This window comes from Scardinius erythrophthalmus (assembly GCF_964197995.2).
Source record: "Scardinius erythrophthalmus genome assembly, chromosome: 15".
NCBI classification, from domain to species: domain Eukaryota; kingdom Metazoa; phylum Chordata; class Actinopteri; order Cypriniformes; family Leuciscidae; genus Scardinius; species Scardinius erythrophthalmus.
The window spans coordinates 21,171,397-21,191,579 of record NC_138235.1 but is presented as its reverse complement, the minus strand read 5'-3'; the positions used below and the strand labels follow the sequence as shown (position 1 = coordinate 21,191,579).

The following is a 20,183-nucleotide window of genomic DNA, read 5'->3' as shown; positions in this document are numbered from 1 at the left end:
CTTCGACCAGCGGCGGTTTCTTCATTAGGGCGATCGGGCGACGCACCACCAAAGTGTGAAAGGGACTTTCTATCACTATCTCATTCAACCACAGAGTTACGCTAGCAGCAGAGAATGTCTAATATGGTTAGCAGTCACTCATTGTTGTTCTGCCTCTGGATATAGTCCAATCAGCGCCGAGTCACGTTCTGTGGAGTACCGCCTCTTTTTGGGCGATTTCACTCTGCCTGAGAATCGCCCAGAGTCTTCCCATAGACTTACATTCATTCATTTTTTTTTTTTCGAACTGCAGGCACTGCAATGCATTCTCTATGGGTTCCGGGAGGGCTCGCACTAACGTGATTTCGTCATCATACGTAACCTTAACTTGTGCAGCGATTGGTGGAAACAAGTGTACCTCTATTAGTATTTAGCCATAAGCTGAAGTGACATCCAATAATTTCCTCAGTGCATAACTTACATTTCACGGACATATTCTCCATCTGTAAATGTTAGAAAGTCCAGTTTGCTGTCATGAGTGGGCGAGCTTTCTGCAAGCTATACTTCCGTGAACGAGCGCCCCCGCGTGCATGCGCGCCGAACGCTCCGTGCACAAAATGGCGACCGTTGACGTTTCGAACTTGAGTGTGTGGGCCAGTACTTCCGGTGAAAACTTCCGGTGATCTGACAGCCAGAGCGGGAGGCAGGGAGGCAGCGAGAGCGAGAGACAACAGCGACCTAGGTCCATTACCACAGCGATGTTTTTCACATTGAGTGTTTTTAGGATTCAAGAGAGGTGACTTGCCTTTCAGAGGGTGACAGCCTCAGCACTTCATCGCTGTGTGCCGTTATGTACCATGTCGTCACGTTATAACAGAGAAGTCAGCTTTCATGCATTCCCCGTTGACGCTGCGGAACGGGCATGAGTGGATACAGAAGATCCGGAGGGATGACTTCAACCCGACCAAATGTTTAAATGCATATCATTTTCAGTGTATTTCACCTGTGCGTTTCTATGCTTTCTATTACTGCATTTATTTTGTGCAAGTGAGATGAGTAAAGACCATCTGTTTAATAAATCATTATCTGTCTGGTGTTTATATGCAGCACATACAGTATTTTACTACGTGTAAAATATACACAAACTTACCCATAAAACGTTTTGTGGTACCTACAGTTAAAAATGTAAAATATGTGATAATAATATAAATCGAGCAATTGATGCAAGTAAAAATATATGCGCAGAATTGAGAAAATAGTATATGGAGATAAATTGTAGAGAGCCTATCACAGGGCAAATATGTGAATGTTCACGGTGCATTTTATGCAAACAACTCTAATCGTAGTTATAACTCTATTGGGTCATTGACGAATAAGGTTTTTAAAAGTGTAAAAAAAAAATAGAATGGAGATATAACTATATTTGAAACCATTTTTTAGTTTACTTAGTTTTTTTAGTTTAAGATTTTGTGGTTTGTACAATCAATTAACACTGTTTTTTGTCATTTTTTACAAGATGGAAAAAATGTCACCAAAAAAGTCATTCGGTTTAACCACTGATTTGAAAGTTAAAAACGGATTTGACATTGAGATAGTATATAGTGTGTACCACAGAAGAAATTAAAACAAATTATCACTGATCTCATAATGTAATCATTTATTGGACTATACTCTAAACACTCCAACATATTCAAGTAAAACATTGCACAGGGAAAGGAGAAAAGGGGAAATGTAAAAAAAGAGCCTTGTATTTGTATTATTGTAGTTCCTTTAGTTATTAAAAGCAATATTATTCCATTTAAATATTTACTATATCGGTTTTACCGAATGACTTTTTGACACTTCAAAAGTACTGTTTTTACTTGCATCAATTGCACGATCAATATTATTATCACATATTTTACATTTTTAACTGTATGGTACGACAAACAATTTAATATGGGTAAGTTTGTGTATATTTTACTCATAGTGCTGTATGAGTATAGTAAAACTGCTGTAGTAAAATACTGTATGTGCTGCATATAAACACCAGACAGATAATGATTTATTAAACAGATGGTCTTTACTCATCTCACTTGCACAAAATAAATGCAGTAATAGAAAGCATAGAAACGCACAGGTGAAATACACTGAAAATGATATGCATTTAAACATTTGGTCGGGTTGAAGTCATCCCTCCGGATCTTCTGTATCCACTCATGCCCGTTCCGCAGCGTCAACGGGGAATGCATGAAAGCTGACTTCTCTGTTATAACGTGACGACATGGTACATAACGGCACACAGCGATGAAGTGCTGAGGCTGTCACCCTCTGAAAGGCAAGTCACCTCTCTTGAATCCTAAAAACACTCAATGTGAAAAACATCGCTGTGGTAATGGACCTAGGTCGCTGTTGTCTCTCGCTCTCGCTGCCTCCCTGCCTCCCGCTCTGGCTGTCAGATCACCGGAAGTTTTCACCGGAAGTACTGGCCCACACACTCAAGTTCGAAATTCAACGGTCGCCATTTTGTGCACGGAGCGAATAGAATAGGAGCGCAATTATTCTGACTAAAATATACATTAGCACTAAATTATAAATATATTTATCTAAAACATTTGTTGTTGAATATTTGTTGTTGTTGGTGAACATAAATGTGCTAGATAATTTCAAACCTACCTGTGTATTTTTATGATATTAGCTTTTTTTTTTTTTTTTTTTGGTTTAGAAAATTTAACTACTTCTTTAAAAAACATTTATTTTGTTTTTAGATTGTAATGTTGCAATGTTAGAATGTAATGTGATTCATTTGACCCCTTTTTTGGATAGACTGCAGATAGACAGCAAGGTTGCACTATGTTTGTTTTTATAACCTTCAATATAAACATTGTTTGTAGGACAATATCGATCAGGATATTAAATATTAAAAAAAAAATTAAATACAGGTTTTTTTTTATTCAAATAGAAAAATAATAATTAAATACTCAGATTATACCATTTATGCCATTTAGCCCAAAAATTCAGATTTATTTGGCAATTGGCTATTTCCCAACCCTACCGGCTGAAGTTTTAGCTAAACTTTAGGCTTATGATAGCTACATTATTATCACTGTTAAATTGTTATTTAACAATAAGCCTACATTCAGTCCTGAATTAAAAATTCAGTTTGTTGTGCCCCCCCAAAAAAATTTAGCACCAGCCGCCACTGTCTTCGACCCTGATAATTCTACATTGCGATGACCACAGGTTTAATCTTCTATAAAAGATGCATTTACGAAAATGCTTATTATTTAGATATTCACCGTTTTCATTCTGAGAGTGTTTAAGAGTCTCAAACGAGTTCTTAGCTGTTCCCAAATGAAATGAGAAAACGACTTTTATTTTGAAACGTGAGGACAGAAGCATGTTTTAGATGGCCAGTCGTGGAAAAGTATTCCACTGTGTAAGTAGTTGTTTAATACCGTTTTACAATGTTTAGAAGAAGATTAATAAGTAATATGTGTGAAGTGTTCACATAAACGTGCAATGTAAAGGAATGGCCGCTATTTTGGGAGGCCACTTGCGCTTCATTGGCAGCAGCATCCGTTTCCTCTCTTTCAAGTTTTCGCGGTAAATGAATGAAGCCATGTGTGGATAAATGAGCCATATTCATTCTCAAAGCCTTATATTCCAAGTGTTGCCACTGAATTCTGGACATACTAGGTGTAACGACGTCTTTATCTAAAGGGGCCTCCGGGCAAAAAGAAAACATCTTTTCGGTTTGTAGCTTTTCCTTTAAGTAATGTGTGGGTTACATTTTCATAATTACCGCAAATTACACATTAACTGACACTAGTGTAATGCAGTATTTATTAATTTAAAACCCCAGTGCAAAGGTGTTAACATTATCAGATGTAGAAGCATCTTTATATCTGAATATATTAGACTCGGTGTAGTGAGAAGCACACAATCGTTTGGTTTTTTTTCTATCTACATTCATTCACTGCACTTCTGATCTGTGTCATCCACAGAACACCGCGCGCAGTAATAATAAAAAAATAACTGTCTTTTCGATTTACCGCCGCTTTACTGACTGATATTAGATTATGTTTTTGTGATTTCAGTGTCATATTACACGTCTAATTGAGCGTACTATGATTTTAGTAAGTGCAATTAAGAAGTTTTTGCTTAGTGACTCGTTAAACTGTACACAATTTGTTTTCATAGTTTTTCAAACCAAAACCATATATTTTTTTTCAGACTTTTCAAAAATTTTACATACAATTTCTCTGCAGGTTATTGGGGAAAAATGTAGATGAATCTAAAGATTGGACTGACTCAATGACACACTGCAAGCCACTTTCAGTCAAGTGAAGCACACCTTCTCAGGTATTTTTGTTTTCTGGTTAAAACATTTTTAATTTGATTTGTTGTCACTGACTTCAAACTTTTTGTGTGTGAAGTTGTTTGTGATAGTCCAAATAGGCCTAGTTCTCCTTCGTAATCTCAAAGTCTACATGGTGTGTTTTCCTAGGTTCAGTGTTTTGCCTATTTATTGACATAATTCCCCTCTGAATATGTTTATGTAATTAATTTAAAGTTTTGCACACCATTTGAGTGTTTTATAATGAATTTTTTTTTTTATAATTATGATGTGCAATGATCAACATTATTATTATTATTACCACATATTTGTACCCCTTTTATAAAAACTGGAGCACAAATTGTTGGTGAATGGACAAATCCTGAAAACATTGTACATTGTTCTGAAAACAACATGATCAGAACCTGAAATGTGTAGGTGTTTACTTTTGAGTACAATTTTTATTGACTGAGCATATTGAAAAATGAAATATGGTCTTGTAAACATGATGCTATTTGTCATCCTTTTATTCATAGCTAAGAAGGGAGAACGTTCTTCAAGAATCAACAGTCCTGTATACAAACAGTCAAAGTGTCCAAGAGCATGAAGAATGCTAAAAAGAAATCAGATGAATCTTTCTCCTGCAGCCCGGCCACATTGTGTTTCATCAGAAAGTATTGCCCATCTACCTCAACTGATGCTGGATCAAACTGTACCAATAGCAAGTACAGTCTAGTATTAGGCAAGAAATACCGGGAAGATATTACAGTCTTCTGCAGTCAGACTCCATACTGCCTTTATTTATACCATGCTGTGGAGCTTGAGGATGGGAAAGAGACCAGTGTGGTCCTGTTGGGCTTTTTTGACAAAGTTACTGGGGAAAACAAGATCAGACTGCTTGATGTTCTTCATCTAAAGGAAGAGACTGCTGATGCTATCTGTACCTGCATCGTGGAGATGCTGAAGAAGTTCAAAATACCTCTAATGAACATGGCAATATTTTATTCAAATTTCCCAGATCATGAACATGTTCTCGCTGGTCTAAAGCTGCAGAAACCTGGGATTGTGTCTTTATGTGGACTTACAGATATGTCAGGACAAGCGTGTCATAATGGTTTCATGAAAATGGAGTTTTCTGGCCTGATTCTGAATCTCATCACAGAAATCTACAAACACTTTCCATCTTTCCCAGCTGCTCTACAAAACTTGCTTGAAGATATTGAGGGGTCCAACTTCAATAGTCTCCTGACGTCTCAAAGCTCTCTATTCTGTAGAATAATCCAGAAAATGACTTTGGCTTGGTCAGACCTTGAGAAATACTTTGGATCTCAGGAAACAAATGAAAAAGCAATCAGTCATCTTCTCAGTGATCCCAAAATAAGACTCAATGTCCTCTTTCTTAGCCATGCTTTGCAACCGCTTTGTGATTTTCAGGAGAGTTTTGACCGAGGTGTCGGCGTGACACAGCTGCTCCAAGATGCTTCTCAATTAGTGAGATGTTACACAGCGAGTTTCCTCAGACCAAGAACAGCAGAGTTTTTTCTCAGGAGAGGAAAGACCTCGCTTGTACAGGACACAGTGGGACATTTACCTAGAGGAGAGGTTCAAGTTGGCAAAGAGGCTGCTGATTTTCTCCAGCAATGCTCTGCTGAGTTGTCTGACTACTTGGAGACATTCCACAGTTCCATCATCTCCTTCTACACGACTGTTACTGTTAATATTGTTGAACGCTTACCCTTCCCAGACTCCACCCTGAGAAACTTCTCATTAGTGTTGAGTCCAGGAAAAAAGCTTGAGGTGACCGGCAAAGTCGTCCAAGATTTAGGTGTCTGTTTTGGGGTTTGCTCAAGCCCTGAGAATGTCAGCTTGCTCACTGATGAGTTTTTGGAGTATCAGTTCATTGATGAGGGTGACGCACACCCAGCTGACCAGTCAATGGAGCAGTACTGGAAGACCGAGCTGAGGATTATGGGAAGGACATCTAGTTTTGGGAAAGTTATCATTAGCTTATTGGCCCTGCCCAAAACATTGAAAAAACAGGTCATTTTTGAACAGGTGAGTGATATATTAACCAGTTATCAGTGTGACACAATATTTCTCCAACAAGAGAGTTCATGAAAATGAGTTTAGTTTGGATTAAGAGACCTATGATGATAAATATCTTGAACACCCAGACCACCTTACCTCGATTGCAACGCATTAGTCTACCATCTAGAACACCCTAGCATCATGACAGTGGGTTACTTTTTATACAAGCAAACATCTAAAATTTTGGTTTGTATTTGTATGTGTCATTTTCTTCCTCAGATGTTTAATCAAACTTACAGTCTCAATGGGAGTAAAATGGTGGACTGTGAGGAAAAAGACATGGCTGAGGATGATGTCACAGACAGCAGCTCATATAAAAGCGCTCCATCACATCTCAGCCCAGAGACTCAAAGGAGCATCACATCCGGTAATGAGGCACAGGTCGTTGTACCTTTCAAGCTGAAAAACTTGTTGTCAAGTTCTAATGTTATAACAAGGTTAATAAAAGACTGTTGAGGAACTGATCTCTATTTGCTACACATCACACTCTAACAAATGTGTTTGATTCTCAGATGTTATTGATTTAAGGGAAGTGGAAGACATTGTGGCAATGGAAGTGGAGGATATTGTGCCAGTCTCTTGTGATTCAGGCCCAGAAAGTCAAAATGACCAAAAAGGTTTCAGGTTCTCTTTAAATATACCAGCTAGTGGTATTTTGTACTTTCTGAAACTTTGCAACCTGGCCCAAATCAAATTTTACTTTTGTCCTTTCTGTGTTGCCAGGAGATCAGCCATATGTGTCCAGTGATGATGAGTACAGCAGCAGTGATGATGATGACAGTTACAGCAGTAGTGATGATGATGTTGTATGGACTACGGTAAATATGAACTTGTTTACAAAGAAGGGTGTTTTGTTGTGGATATCTTGATTGAACACATTGCTTTCTCTGCCAGAAAAGAAAAGGAAGTATCTCAAATAACAATGATAAAACAACCAGTCAATACCAGGTAACAACTTTAGCATTTCTAAAAATGAAAGATTTTATTACTTGTATGCATTGTAGTTAAAGCTGAAGTGTGTAATTTCTGTTTCTAAACCTCATCAAAAGGAATTGTAAAAGATTGTTTTCAATTCAAGCCTTCAAGTTTCAAAAATGATACAAATTAACCATAAAAGTATTATAATTTGGTTCATTTGCTATATTCCAAGTTTTTAAAGTCATGTGATGGCTTTATGTGAGGATTTATAGTTATATGATAGCTTTATAATATTATGGGAAGAACATTTCTAAAATTACACACTTCATCTTTAAAGTAATCCGAGTGATTAGATCTTAGACTGTCTAATGACTGCTGCTTTTTTTAGGGCAATTACACAGTCGGTGAGATGGTTTGGGGGCCAATTGAGGGCTTTGGTCTTTGGCCTGGACTAGTTCAGATCTGGGACAGCAAGAGGCCTTGTGGCTCCATACGTAAAGTGATTTTCTTTGGGAACAGGATGCTGTCAGAGGTACAAAAATGCAGAGTCTTGTGTGCAAATTTTGTGCTTTTATTTAGTCAACAACAAAAAAAATCATGTTATATATTTTTTCCATTGTAGATCCAAGCCGACGATCTCCTGCCCTTCTTTTCATTTGCTAAGTGCTTCTGTTCTAATTCCTTTGCTACAGTAGCGACATATAAAGATGCAATTTTCAATTCTCTGCAGGTAATGCAGATTTTATTTGGCTAGTATCATGTTTTAGCACATTATTTACCAGTGTGTAGATTGCAATTTAACAAATCAAACAAATTGTCCATGCAAGGACATAAAAACAAACACTGGTAAACATGTAAACAAGATTTTATACAAAATATTCTCTAGGTGGCGTCCAGGCGCAGTAGAATGTTTTTTTCTCTCGAGATGGACTCTACGGATGAGCTGCTTAGAGTTATGTTGAACTGGGCCTTTGGAGGCTTTAAACCAACAGGTCCAGATGGACTTCGACCTCAATCAGAATACAGTGGTATGCAGCAGATAAGCACTGAAGACATTCTTTGGACTGTAATGTTGAACTTTAAGTCTCTGTTTCATATTCATTGTATTTGTCTCTTTTTGCTTCCTTAGAAGAGGCTTTTATGCCACGATCAGTGAATGGGAATGTTGGATCCTCTCCGAACTACAAAGACTATCGAGAAAAATTATTTAAATTAACTGTATCTCTAAATAAACTCCCTGAATCTCTGGACCTGCACAAAGGTTCGATAAACCTAAGAAAAACAGATGTTTACAGAAAATTCATGCATCCAAGATTGAATCAGAGATCCTTGAAGACTGCGAGGACACGCAGAGAACAGAATCGCACAAACTGGAATAAGCATCTAAATAACAGCGAAAGTATGCAGGTCGAGTCCAGACAGAACAGCCAAAAAAGATGTATGTACACCATTTGATATTTATTATTGCTATTGAAAATTGTGATGTAGACAAAAAAAAGAATCCCATGTAACCTGGTGTTTATTGAAATGTTCTCACAGATCAAATGGTTCATGAATTTCTGGACAACAAGAGAGACATTGAAGGTGAGAAACCCTCTTTCTAGACATTGCAATAACTGTTGGTAATGAGTAAAGTTCATCCTAGTTTCGCTGCTTTTCCCTCTCAGAGTTCTGCTTATCATGTGGGAGTACATTCGTCGAAATCATCCACCCACTCTTCCAAGGCAGCCTGTGCATGAAATGCAAGGTACAGTGTAATTACCCAGCTGTAGATGTTCCTCACGTCACACATTCGTAGTTTTCAAGGATATAGTCAGTGAATCTAGGGTTGTCTTAATTTTCATGCTGGCCAGTAGGACACCTGCATCTACTTAAAGAGTTTGGCTATTTCAGCTACACCCATTAGTAAGGGATGCATACAGTCACCTATATACTGTCAGTGACTGGCCTGCATAAAGCTAAAGTCCCTTTAAAGTCAGTGCCCTCAGCAACAATTTATTTTAACAATCTATTGTTTAGACAACATGATTTCAGAAATATAATCTCACAGTGGAATCATTAAGTTAGTGTAAAAACAATGGGTCGTACATTAATATTAATATCAGCTCAAATGATCTATAGGGAATTTTAATAATTAATCATGAATATGATTAATATTTTGTATGTTACAGTTACATTAATTTATCGCAGCTGAACTAGATTGATATATGAACGATTACCATAACGGGTTATGGTTCGTCATTAATACATCAATTGTTCTTATTTCAGCTCGAAGTTATGGGATAACTTTAATGGAATCAATTTAGTTATCAAACAATCTGTTTGTCCAGCGAACAGATTGTTCGTAAGATTAAATTAACTCTCAAGGAAAATTATCCTTCTTACAAACACGAGAAAGAGTATCTTTTCCAGGCCTTGAAAAGACACTCTCGGTGTTTGTAGACTAAAATTAGGTTACTTAAATCGTAGCCAAGGTAAAGCATATAGCTAAGATCGAACATTTCAGGGACTAAGTAACATGGGCAATTAAATCAGAGTCAGTCAAGGGCATATGGAATTTAATAATTGGACTAATACATCGACCTAAGGAATATATCAAACTACACAATACACACGGATTATATGTCTATGTACATAAAATACAGTTAAACAATACAAGATAACGAATAACAGTGAGAGAGAATAAAATGGTCAGAATTAGAAAAAGATAGAATGACAGAAAAGGATGAGAGAGAGAGAAGGATGGGAGACGAGATCGGAAGTGAAAGCAAAAATCTGTGATCAGAGATCGCAGTTGGCTATGGCAAAAATCACAGACAAGTAACCCGTAAGAGACAACAAAGAAATCACATCATAAGTTCAATTCAATAATCGATACTTGCATGGCATGTGGTTCTCTGTGTATGAGGTGTGTAGGACCGCAGGGTTCTGCGTGTCTTTAAAAGCCGCGCGAGTCGTCTGAGGGGAGGCGTGCGCGTGCTGTCTTCCGGCGCGCGTGCGAGCGCGGGAGCTTCAAAGAGTTGCCGGGAATGATTCAGGCTAAGTTCATTCAGCTCGTGAATGAACAGAGGCGAAGAGGAAAACGAAACTAGACTATAGAAAAACATAAAAGAAATAAATAAAAAGAAAAGAGAAGCAGGCCGAAGCCGGTCCGGACTTGGGTTTTGGAGGAGGAAGGAGAGAGAGTAGGCATGAGAGAGAGAAGGGTTTTCTGAGTCGGTCTTTTATGGACAATATGGGTTGACGCCTCTGTTCGCGCGAACAACCAATGAACGTCCAAAGGTCTGAAGCGGGAAAAATGTCTTTGTCTTAGTTCCCAGTTTAATTTGCATGTTTTATGGCAGCGTTATTATGTGATCAGTTATAATCTAACGAGGGTAAAAATAGTATCATACATTTTACCAGATCCTGATGCATACATTTGGTTCCAGTACAAGGAGAGCTTTACGTGGATACCGAATTAGATATGTTTCGAAGGTACACGTCGAGATAGATTATTATTCTGTAAAAATAAGCTTAAAAGTTAAACTAACAACCTAGGAATAAAATGAACCCAACATGTGGTGTACATCGATAAGTGGGCATTGAAGATTGGACTTTAGAAAGATCCACATGGCATATCTATGATTGAAAAAGGGTGCACATCTGAAACATTATTCCTTTACGGTTTACAAGAATACAAAAACCCATCACAGAGAAGAACAATCATGAAAAAGAGAAATTACATTCAGGCTTACATATTTCTTCAATGGTTATACATATAAAATATCTAGGATGAACACCTAATTCTGCTCTTCTGGCTAACATTCCGTTAGGTAATAAAACACAGTTCCACACAGGGGGGAAGGGATTGCCAGAGAATGTTAGCGAACCCTCTCTAACTAAAACACTATTGATTAAAGAATACATTTCAAAACCACACCTCTAGAAAATCATAATTATATGGTCAAACGAATTAATAAAACATGCGTACAGGAAGATCAAACCCAAATCTGAGTTACATACATTAAAACTATATTTCTATAGGAGGATGTTTGTGTGTGTGTGTGTGTGTGTAGAAGGTTTCAAGTTTCGTTATCTCTCTGTGGTCCAGAGAGGGGAAAGGGGGGGTTTGGAATGTCTCTGAGGTGACATTAGTGTCGTAAAAGTCAATTGGTTCCAATCTTTATGGAGCCAAAGCCTGATTTGCACTCACGAGTTCAAAGTGCACCAGCTTTTGTATTCAGGAAGAAATGTTTTTAGCAACACAGAGTATTTGAATTTGTTAATTCAAACCAACGACGAATGATTCGATAGCCAATGTTGTTACATTCCCCCTTTTCGTCCGGTGAAGTCCGTGTGGACATCGTCGGACGACAATCATCACAATGGTCACATGGCAGGTGAATCATGACAGTCGTGTAGCAGGTGGATCATGACGGTAGGAAGGCAGGTGGTGCTTGGAGCTGAGGATTCAGCTCGATGAGGTTCGGCGTGGTCTCTGACTTGACACCCCCTTTCTGGGGATTCCGTCTGAAACCTTTGGACACAGCTTTCGTGAGCTTGGCTGTATCGCATCTCGTTGAGTCTTCTGTACAGGATGGAAACCAACCTAGTGTTAGGGTCTGGCTGATTACCTGCAAAGGTGCACAGCCCAATGTCGGCGGCGTTCCAGCCTCGGATCGCAGATGAAGTGTTCAGAACGGGCCGTCGAGCCGGTGCTCGGAGGGCTTTGTTGGCAGGAGCAATGTCCATGAGTTGGGACCCCCTTTTCTCACTACGGAGTTCCAGTCCTGGATTCAAGGTGACGTTGAAGTTTTTGGAGGATGGTAGTTTCAGTGCTGTCTGGCACTCTTTGCTGGGAAGCTGGTACCATGTTAGGCCATCAAGGTGTAAGATGACACCTTTCAATACTTGAAGTCCCATTTTCTGGTTGAGCATGTTGACACGGCTGGTTGTGTTATGCTGGTCGTGAGTGACAGTGGCGGTGTGCACAGGTGCGTTAGCACGCCACCTTTCACCTGCTATCTCTGCTTGTGTGTGGGTGACTTTGCTGACCAGGGGGTGCAACCCGCAGATTTCTTCAGCGTTGTCTCTGAGTAAGGGTTTGCTAAGGCAGAGATAACAAATGTCTTTGGTCATAGTACACAGGTGTAGGTTTGGAGCTGAGTACCGTTGTGTGTCGCCATCGTGGTAGGCCACCACGTCTGGAGGGCTTATCTTGAGGTGGGTGTTGTTTTCCCAAAATCTGACCTTGCAAATGTCTGTAAGTCTGTAGACTTGGCTTGACTCGATGATAGGCGGATTTAGGAGAAGGCCCACTTCTCTCTGCTCGGGATCGAAGCAGAGTGAGATGGCGCTACCCAGAGAGTAGGCCAGGTGTTTTTGTAGAAAGTCAGCTGGCATGTTGATGGCGGAAACCAGCACAGTTAGCATCAGGCTTAGTATCAGGTATGGTGGGATTACACCTGTGGCTATGCTGTCATTGGAGGAGCTAACCTCCCACAGCATGTCTGTCGTTGGCACTGTAACCAGCTGAGTCTGGACAAAGTCACTCTGTAAGACAGTAAACTGCGGCTTCATGGAGTTTGCGGTCTGGTTCGCTGCATTTACACTGGACACACCAATGTTAAGCAGAGTTCTGGCAGCAGCTCCGGTTCTGAGCAATGCTCCCAGGAACTGGCTGGAGTGGTGGTTGGTGCTTAGGAGTCCCGATTGTGCGACAGTCACTTTCTCCAGTTGGTTGAGCATGTGTTCGACCTTGGCCTCGGCTTGAGAGAGGGAGTCCTCTGTCCGTCTGACACTTGTCCAGATGTATTGGGCTACGGAGCTGGGGTAGTGTGCTCTGTAGACCGGGCGGGGCTGAATGAGTCGAACATGCACTTGCTGGGTGTAGGTCCTGCCGTCAGTGATCTGGGGTCTCGGTCGTTCCCTCGGTGGCAGCTGTCCTCTGGTTGGCTGACAGTACAGCATGGCGAACCACAGCAGCAACCTGGTACAGACAACAGGGTGAGAGAGAGAGAAAGGGGAGGAAGAGGCCAGCAAGGGTTGTCTTTGATTGGACAGGGCAGTCTTTTTACTTTGTGGGCGGCGACTGGGTTTAGTTCGCCTTGGCCCATGTTTTGCCACATCTTGCTGTCGGCTTGTCGCTTGCTTCAGTGTCTCGTTAGTGTCTCTGTTGTTGTGTTGTGCAGCACATGATGCGTTATAGACGAACATTAGCCGTTTATCCCCCTTTGTGCGCCGTGGCATTACATGCCTTGGCATAGTGATGTCAATCGGTGCACAACTCATAATGTTGTTCTGTACGCGCAGCATGTGCGTTGTGTCATGCACTGGTCTGAGGCACTGGTTGTCAGTGAGGTCAGACGGCGTGTGAGGGTGGATAAGGAAAGTCTTTATGTTGCTGACAAAAGCCCGCATGTCCATTATGGTTGTCTTTTCAAATAGCGGAGCCAGCGTAAGCGGCTTTGAAGTAGGCAGTTGAGCTTGTAAAGTTCTCATGCTGTGTGTAAGCTTTTCAACCTCTAGGGTGGGTGGGTGGGTTGAAAGTGACCACAGCTTGTTGTTTAATGCACCAGGCTTGGCAATGGCTTGAATGAGGTCATGTCGCTGCAGGTCAGTCATGACATTGAGGCAGCAAGTGTCAAAGTCTTTGGTGGGCTGTAAGGTGCAGGTTAGCGGATTCGAACCTTCAGTTGGTGCTGAGTCTGTGTCTTTTTGGCTGGCTGTGGGAGTTCCCATGAACTCTGTGACCTTTGTGACCTGACCGTCTGGCTGTGACTGGAGGGGGCAAGGTTCTCGTACTTGGGCCCAGACTTTGAGCTGTTTCAAGTCCAGTAACGGTTCAAAACGATCTAGAAGGTCTCTGCCGATGAGGAACGGAAAAGTGTCCATTTTTGAGATGAACACGGGATGGACTAGACTCAAAGGACCAATCGTCAGGTGAATGTGGGCTACCTGTTCGAGCCGGATGTCATGTTGACTGTATGACTGTACGTTCAGTTCACAAGTTTGAGGTGTAAGAGTTCGGTCTTGTCTCTTAGCTTTAAATTGGAGTCTTTGGAACAGTTGATTTGAGATCACCGTAATGTCCGATCCTGTGTCTATCAGGGCTTCCATGCTCACTTCCTCTTCCAACGTGATGTTCAGGTAGAGTTTTTGGGCCACCCCCTTTTTGATTAGGTTGCCCAGGAATGTTGGCATGGCAGGTGTGACGGTCGTTGGGTGGTTAGGACCGGTCTCGTGTAGCTTGCTGTGGAGGCAGTTAGACAGAACAGCGTTTTCTGGTACCTTGGTATTTTGGTACCTGGTGTGAGGAGGTGTGCTGTTTCGTTCATGGTGTGCAGCTGTCAGCTGTGGAGCTTTGGTGATGTTGTCACCTTGTGATGTGACAGTTAGCTCTGTGGTCTGTGGATGATGAGCAGTGTTCGAGGTGCTTGGCTCAGTCAGATGGCGGACAGGCGGTTTGGTTTCAGTTCTTATGCTTAGGCATAAGATGTCTGGCTCGTCCTTCTTGTCTTTCTTGCAACGTTTCTGGTGAAGAAGTTCTTTTAGCACCTTTAGGATCTCTGCTGTCTCAGACGTGGATGCACTGTGGTTATCTGATGTGAGCTCAGGCTTGAGCTTACCAGTGTCGTGTCGAGAGTGGTTCCACTCTCTGTCGGGGCTTGTCTGAAGGGGTCCTCCCCCTTTTGCTGCTGACAGGTGTTCTTGAAAGCTGGCTGGTGATGTCTTGAGCCGTGGGCTTACATCTACCTTTTCAGCTCTGGGTTCTTGGCTGAAAGAATTGGAGTGGCGGGCCGGGAGAAACTCTGTGATGTGTGTTTTTCCGTTCCAGCTACTCTGCAGTCTGTAAGAATGTTTCAGCTCTCTGTGAACAATGTCAAGTTCGTCTTTGAGATCGTGTTTCTGCAGAGTAAGCTCATGGATCTCAGCTCGGGCCGCTTGCAAGTGTTTCTCGCAGGCCCTGGCTTTAGCGTCTCTGTCTTTTATTTCAGTCTCTGCTCTTGCAAGGAGAGCTTCGCCTTGTTGGAGTTTTTCGTCGAGTTCTCTTCTGGTTTCTTTCGCCGACTGTTTTCTTTGGTCTGTGTCAAGGCGAAGATCTTGCAAGGTATATTGAAGTCTTTCTACTTCTTTCTGTAGCTCTGGATCTGTGGCGTCCTCTTTCTCGCGCTGGTACTGGGTCTCGAGGAGGAGCTGATCTAGACGACTCTGGGTTCGAGCCTGGTCTTTCCGGGCCTCCTTCACTTGAAGCTGTAACGCTGCTGCTTTCTGCTCCAGGTCGATGTTGCGCCGTTCACTGAGTCTCGCCTGGACGACGAAGTTGTGGGTGACGCTGCTGACGATCCTGGCCCAGTCTTTGTAGTTGTAGCTTTGGGTAGGATCGTGTGTTATCAGCTCGTCTAGCTTGGTGTCCAGTTGCGTTTGGCTCAGATGCTGCAGGTCACTGGCGTCCTTGGGCAGGAAGGGGGTAGTCATTGCTTTCAAGCATGTCGAGATTGCCCCCGTGGACTGCTGGACTGGATGAATGGGACATCCTGGCTCACTGTAGGTGAGAGAAGCACAGCACACACAAAAAGAGACCAATGCAAGTTCGTTCTAAGGTTAACGAGCTATACTCATACGGGCTATGCCGTTTATGAGAATTTTGGGGCTAACTGATGCACAGTTAGACAGTTCCAATTAACTTGGGTCGACAAAGGACCTGAACTATAGATTTTGGCAGGCAGTAGCCTGGTGGGTCACGTGGTGACACCGGCTCTTATTCAGCTTTACTTGGTGGCTCTTAAAGGTTACTGTCTCTAAGTGAAATGAAAGAAACAAATCACAACAGAACAAGGGATAGAAAAGACTAAGGTAAACAAAACACTAGTGATGACTAGGTCTGAAATTAAATAAACAGTATAGTAACACAGAATGTGTTCAAGAGGATAAAGAGACCTAAGCTATTACCACTGCTAGGGTTTAAGATAGGCCAACAGGTGAGTGGGGGCTTTTGGGGGGTAGGAAACCTACGAAGATGGTATGGCTTAGAGAAGAGATGAAGGTGGGCCATACATCTAGAATATACCCAGGGGGATATCTAATATTCTGTGGCTTATAGTAAGTGGAATGGGTTTTACTAAATTTAGTTTACCTGCGGTGAATTGAGGCCACTCAGGTGGAAACCAGTGGCTCGGTCAACCTCTCCGACGGTTCTCCAACACTTGACCGCAGTGCCCTCGGACAACCTCGTCTCTCGGTACCACGGTGTGCCCACTCAAACCACTTGCGACTTTTTGCACAAAGTGGCAAGCCAAGGTGTCAATCATCAGACGGCACGGAAAGATTGAGTTTTCCTCGGAACTCTCCTTTCGGAGTGGTCCTTTCAGCAGACCCCAGTTCGAGTGATTGTCTCAAAATTGCCTTGTGTGTCGCTGACGTTGACTTAACCTTTTGGCGGGCCAAATTGCTGATGTCGGGGTGGCGTGCCACAACCGGAGGTACGAGATTCGGAAGAGTCCGAGACACACGGCCAGTGTCAGGTAGCGTCGGACAGGTGAGCTCGCTTGCCGGAGACCAAGCAGAGATGGCTGTCAGATCACAAAGGGAGTACTACAATAAATACACAGAAGGATGAACAAGGGAAACTTAAAGTGAATTAAGGCTTGCTTGTTTAAAACCAATTGAGTAGTTATGTCTGTAGAAAGGAGAGTCAAAGGTTTTACTAAATAATGATAAAACAATAGGAAGTTATGATAATGTTAATTATCAAAATGACCTAACCCGAAAGAGAGAAGGAAAAGAATAACAGTAGGAATAAAATAATAGGAAAAAAAAATAAATAAATAAAAATTTAAAAATCAGAATAGAAAGGAACAGGATTGAAACACGGGAGAAGAAGCAGGCCGCAGTAGCTGGTTTTCACCACAAGGGGGCGTGCTCCCTCTCTGTGCTTAACCTGGCAAACATAAAACTTAATTCAAATTAAAAATTCAAAACTTGTTTAAATTAAAATTTAAAATAAGCATGTAAGGAAATGTAAAAATCAGAATATCTTATAATAATCCAGATACACTAAAGTATCAGTCCTATTTATAAAAATAATCAGGAGAGAAAGCCGATATAAAAGTGAAAGGAGGAAAATAGTGATGCCGACTTAGTATCAACAAGGCCACACGATGGTGCTGTTTCCTCCAAGTGGATATCAGTGGGTGAATACACAACTCAATTTAAATTTAAAATTCAAACTAGTTTAAATCAAATTTGAATGAGCATGTAAAGAACATGTAAAAGGAAAACTCAGAATAATAACCCATAAAAATTAATGTTAACAGTGAAGTCTCATCAATAATTTATTAAGAAAACCAAAAGAGAAAAGTAGAAGTAAACAATTCACGAAAGGATTTGAAAAGAGAGGAAAGAGAGCTGAGTGAACCGACCTCGCGGGTGGCGGCCACTAGGTGCCGTTGTTTCCTCTAAGGGAATGGCTGAGATTTAATCTGAGTTTTAATCCAAATCTTGTTTGAACCAAACTCAGAGTTAATGTATCAGTCCAAAAGCAGGAAAATTGTCTAACACAAAATAATAAACGCACGAGCAGAGCTATAAATGCGAATAGTTATTTAGAGTTTAAACATTAATTCACAGGGAAATGAATTCAGCCGTAAAGAGAGCGTTATCTGATAACTGGCCACGCGATGGCGTTGTTGCGCTCATGCAGGCGGAAATCAGGGGGGCAAAGGGGTAATTTGAGGCTGCTAACCACTTACGCCCTCTGGCGTTTAGTAAATGGAATTACACAACTTCAATGTGATTCAAACGCTAAGAGCTTTTCAGCTCGCGTCACGCGCTGATTTCTGCAACACTCACAAATAGGACAGAGGTCTCGGCGGACCTTTTGGTGCTATTAATACTGCACAGGAAAGTATGGCGGGGTTTCTTCACCGCAAATACTCAAATGTGGGCAACAGGAATTTTCCGTCTGTTGCTAGACTCCCATATTACACATTTATCAAAATAGCACTTGATTTGTGTATTTAGGTTTTCGATTGATTAGCTAGGTCAATGTTAACCAGGAGTTTTACCGTTTTGTTGAATATCACTGGACTAACCACGAATTCAATAACGATATTGCATGCATGCAAGGCCTATGTTTAATAAGGACTCTCGCTTAGAAAACATATTTATTAATACCGGTAGTACGCACGTGAGAATTCTTCGTTCACAGCGATTTAAAACAAATATTAGAAATGTATCAACTGCAGAGATATTTCTTCATCTCTTAACAGGACATTTGTAATATTAAATACTGCAGTGTACGTAGCATTTAACAGTGCTAAAATCGTCTAGGCATATTTTAGCAACTTGTTAAAATGTACGTTAGGCCTACTGACTTCGGCTTTTTGCCTTGGACAGTTAGGAGTGAGTTCGCGTTAGCGACTTAACTCACAAATTCATAATTTCATAATGCGCAAAAATTCTTAATAACCATATAAACAGACTGAAACTGAATATTGCCCATAAACAAAGTTTGAAATGCGTCGCGTTCTCCACCAAAACTGTAAAAACAATGGGTCGTACATTAATATTAATATTAGCTCAAATGATCTATAGGGAATTTTAATAATTAATCATGAATATGATTAATATTTTGTATGTTACAGTTACATTAATTTATCGCAGCTGAACTAGATTGATATATGAACGATTACCATAACGGGTTATGGTTCGTCATTAATACATCAATTGTTCTTATTTCAGCTCGAAGTTATGGGATAACTTTAATGGAATCAATTTAGTTATCAAACAATCTGTTTGTCCAGCGAACAGATTGTTCGTAAGATTAAATTAACTCTCAAGGAAAATTATCCTTCTTACAAACACGAGAAAGAGTATCTTTTCCAGGCCTTGAAAAGACACTCTCGGTGTTTGTAGACTAAAATTAGGTTACTTAAATCGTAGCCAAGGTAAAGCATATAGCTAAGATCGAACATTTCAGGGACTAAGTAACATGGGCAATTAAATCAGAGTCAGTCAAGGGCATATGGAATTTAATAATTGGACTAATACATCGACCTAAGGAATATATCAAACTACACAATACACACGGATTATATGTCTATGTACATAAAATACAGTTAAACAATACAAGATAACGAATAACAGTGAGAGAGAATAAAATGGTCAGAATTAGAAAAAGATAGAATGACAGAAAAGGATGAGAGAGAGAGAAGGATGGGAGACGAGATCGGAAGTGAAAGCAAAAATCTGTGATCAGAGATCGCAGTTGGCTATGGCAAAAATCACAGACAAGTAACCCGTAAGAGACAACAAAGAAATCACATCATAAGTTCAATTCAATAATCGATACTTGCATGGCATGTGGTTCTCTGTGTATGAGGTGTGTAGGACCGCAGGGTTCTGCGTGTCTTTAAAAGCCGCGCGAGTCGTCTGAGGGGAGGCGTGCGCGTGCTGTCTTCCGGCGCGCGTGCGAGCGCGGGAGCTTCAAAGAGTTGCCGGGAATGATTCAGGCTAAGTTCATTCAGCTCGTGAATGAACAGAGGCGAAGAGGAAAACGAAACTAGACTATAGAAAAACATAAAAGAAATAAATAAAAAGAAAAGAGAAGCAGGCCGAAGCCGGTCCGGACTTGGGTTTTGGAGGAGGAAGGAGAGAGAGTAGGCATGAGAGAGAGAAGGGTTTTCTGAGTCGGTCTTTTATGGACAATATGGGTTGACGCCTCTGTTCGCGCGAACAACCAATGAACGTCCAAAGGTCTGAAGCGGGAAAAATGTCTTTGTCTTAGTTCCCAGTTTAATTTGCATGTTTTATGGCAGCGTTATTATGTGATCAGTTATAATCTAACGAGGGTAAAAATAGTATCATACATTTTACCAGATCCTGATGCATACATTTG

The 20,183-nt window shown here is 40.9% G+C and overlaps 1 protein-coding gene across 3 annotated transcripts in view; it reads left to right on the top strand.

Moving 5' to 3' along the window:
• The first annotated feature begins 3,306 nt into the window (after positions 1 to 3,306).
• Positions 3,307 to 20,183, top strand: part of dnmt3bb.3 (DNA (cytosine-5-)-methyltransferase beta, duplicate b.3) — a 32,056-nt gene continuing 15,179 nt past the window's right edge. Inside the window, exons 1-13 of one of the 3 annotated variants that reach the window (XM_081386745.1) lie at positions 3,307 to 3,397; positions 4,230 to 4,323; positions 4,834 to 6,352; positions 6,605 to 6,752; positions 6,898 to 7,002; positions 7,109 to 7,203; positions 7,280 to 7,333; positions 7,692 to 7,835; positions 7,926 to 8,033; positions 8,190 to 8,331; positions 8,433 to 8,741; positions 8,843 to 8,887; positions 8,971 to 9,050. In XM_081386745.1, coding sequence (XP_081242871.1) covers positions 4,901 to 6,352; positions 6,605 to 6,752; positions 6,898 to 7,002; positions 7,109 to 7,203; positions 7,280 to 7,333; positions 7,692 to 7,835; positions 7,926 to 8,033; positions 8,190 to 8,331; positions 8,433 to 8,741; positions 8,843 to 8,887; positions 8,971 to 9,050 — 2,682 coding nt within the window. In that variant the 5' untranslated portion in view covers positions 3,307 to 3,397; positions 4,230 to 4,323; positions 4,834 to 4,900. Of the gene's footprint in view, positions 3,398 to 3,646; positions 3,714 to 4,229; positions 4,324 to 4,833; positions 6,353 to 6,604; positions 6,753 to 6,897; positions 7,003 to 7,108; positions 7,204 to 7,279; positions 7,334 to 7,691; positions 7,836 to 7,925; positions 8,034 to 8,189; positions 8,332 to 8,432; positions 8,742 to 8,842; positions 8,888 to 8,970; positions 9,051 to 20,183 lie in introns of those variants that run through there. The other 2 variants (XM_081386747.1, XM_081386746.1) reach the window with 2 other exon arrangements.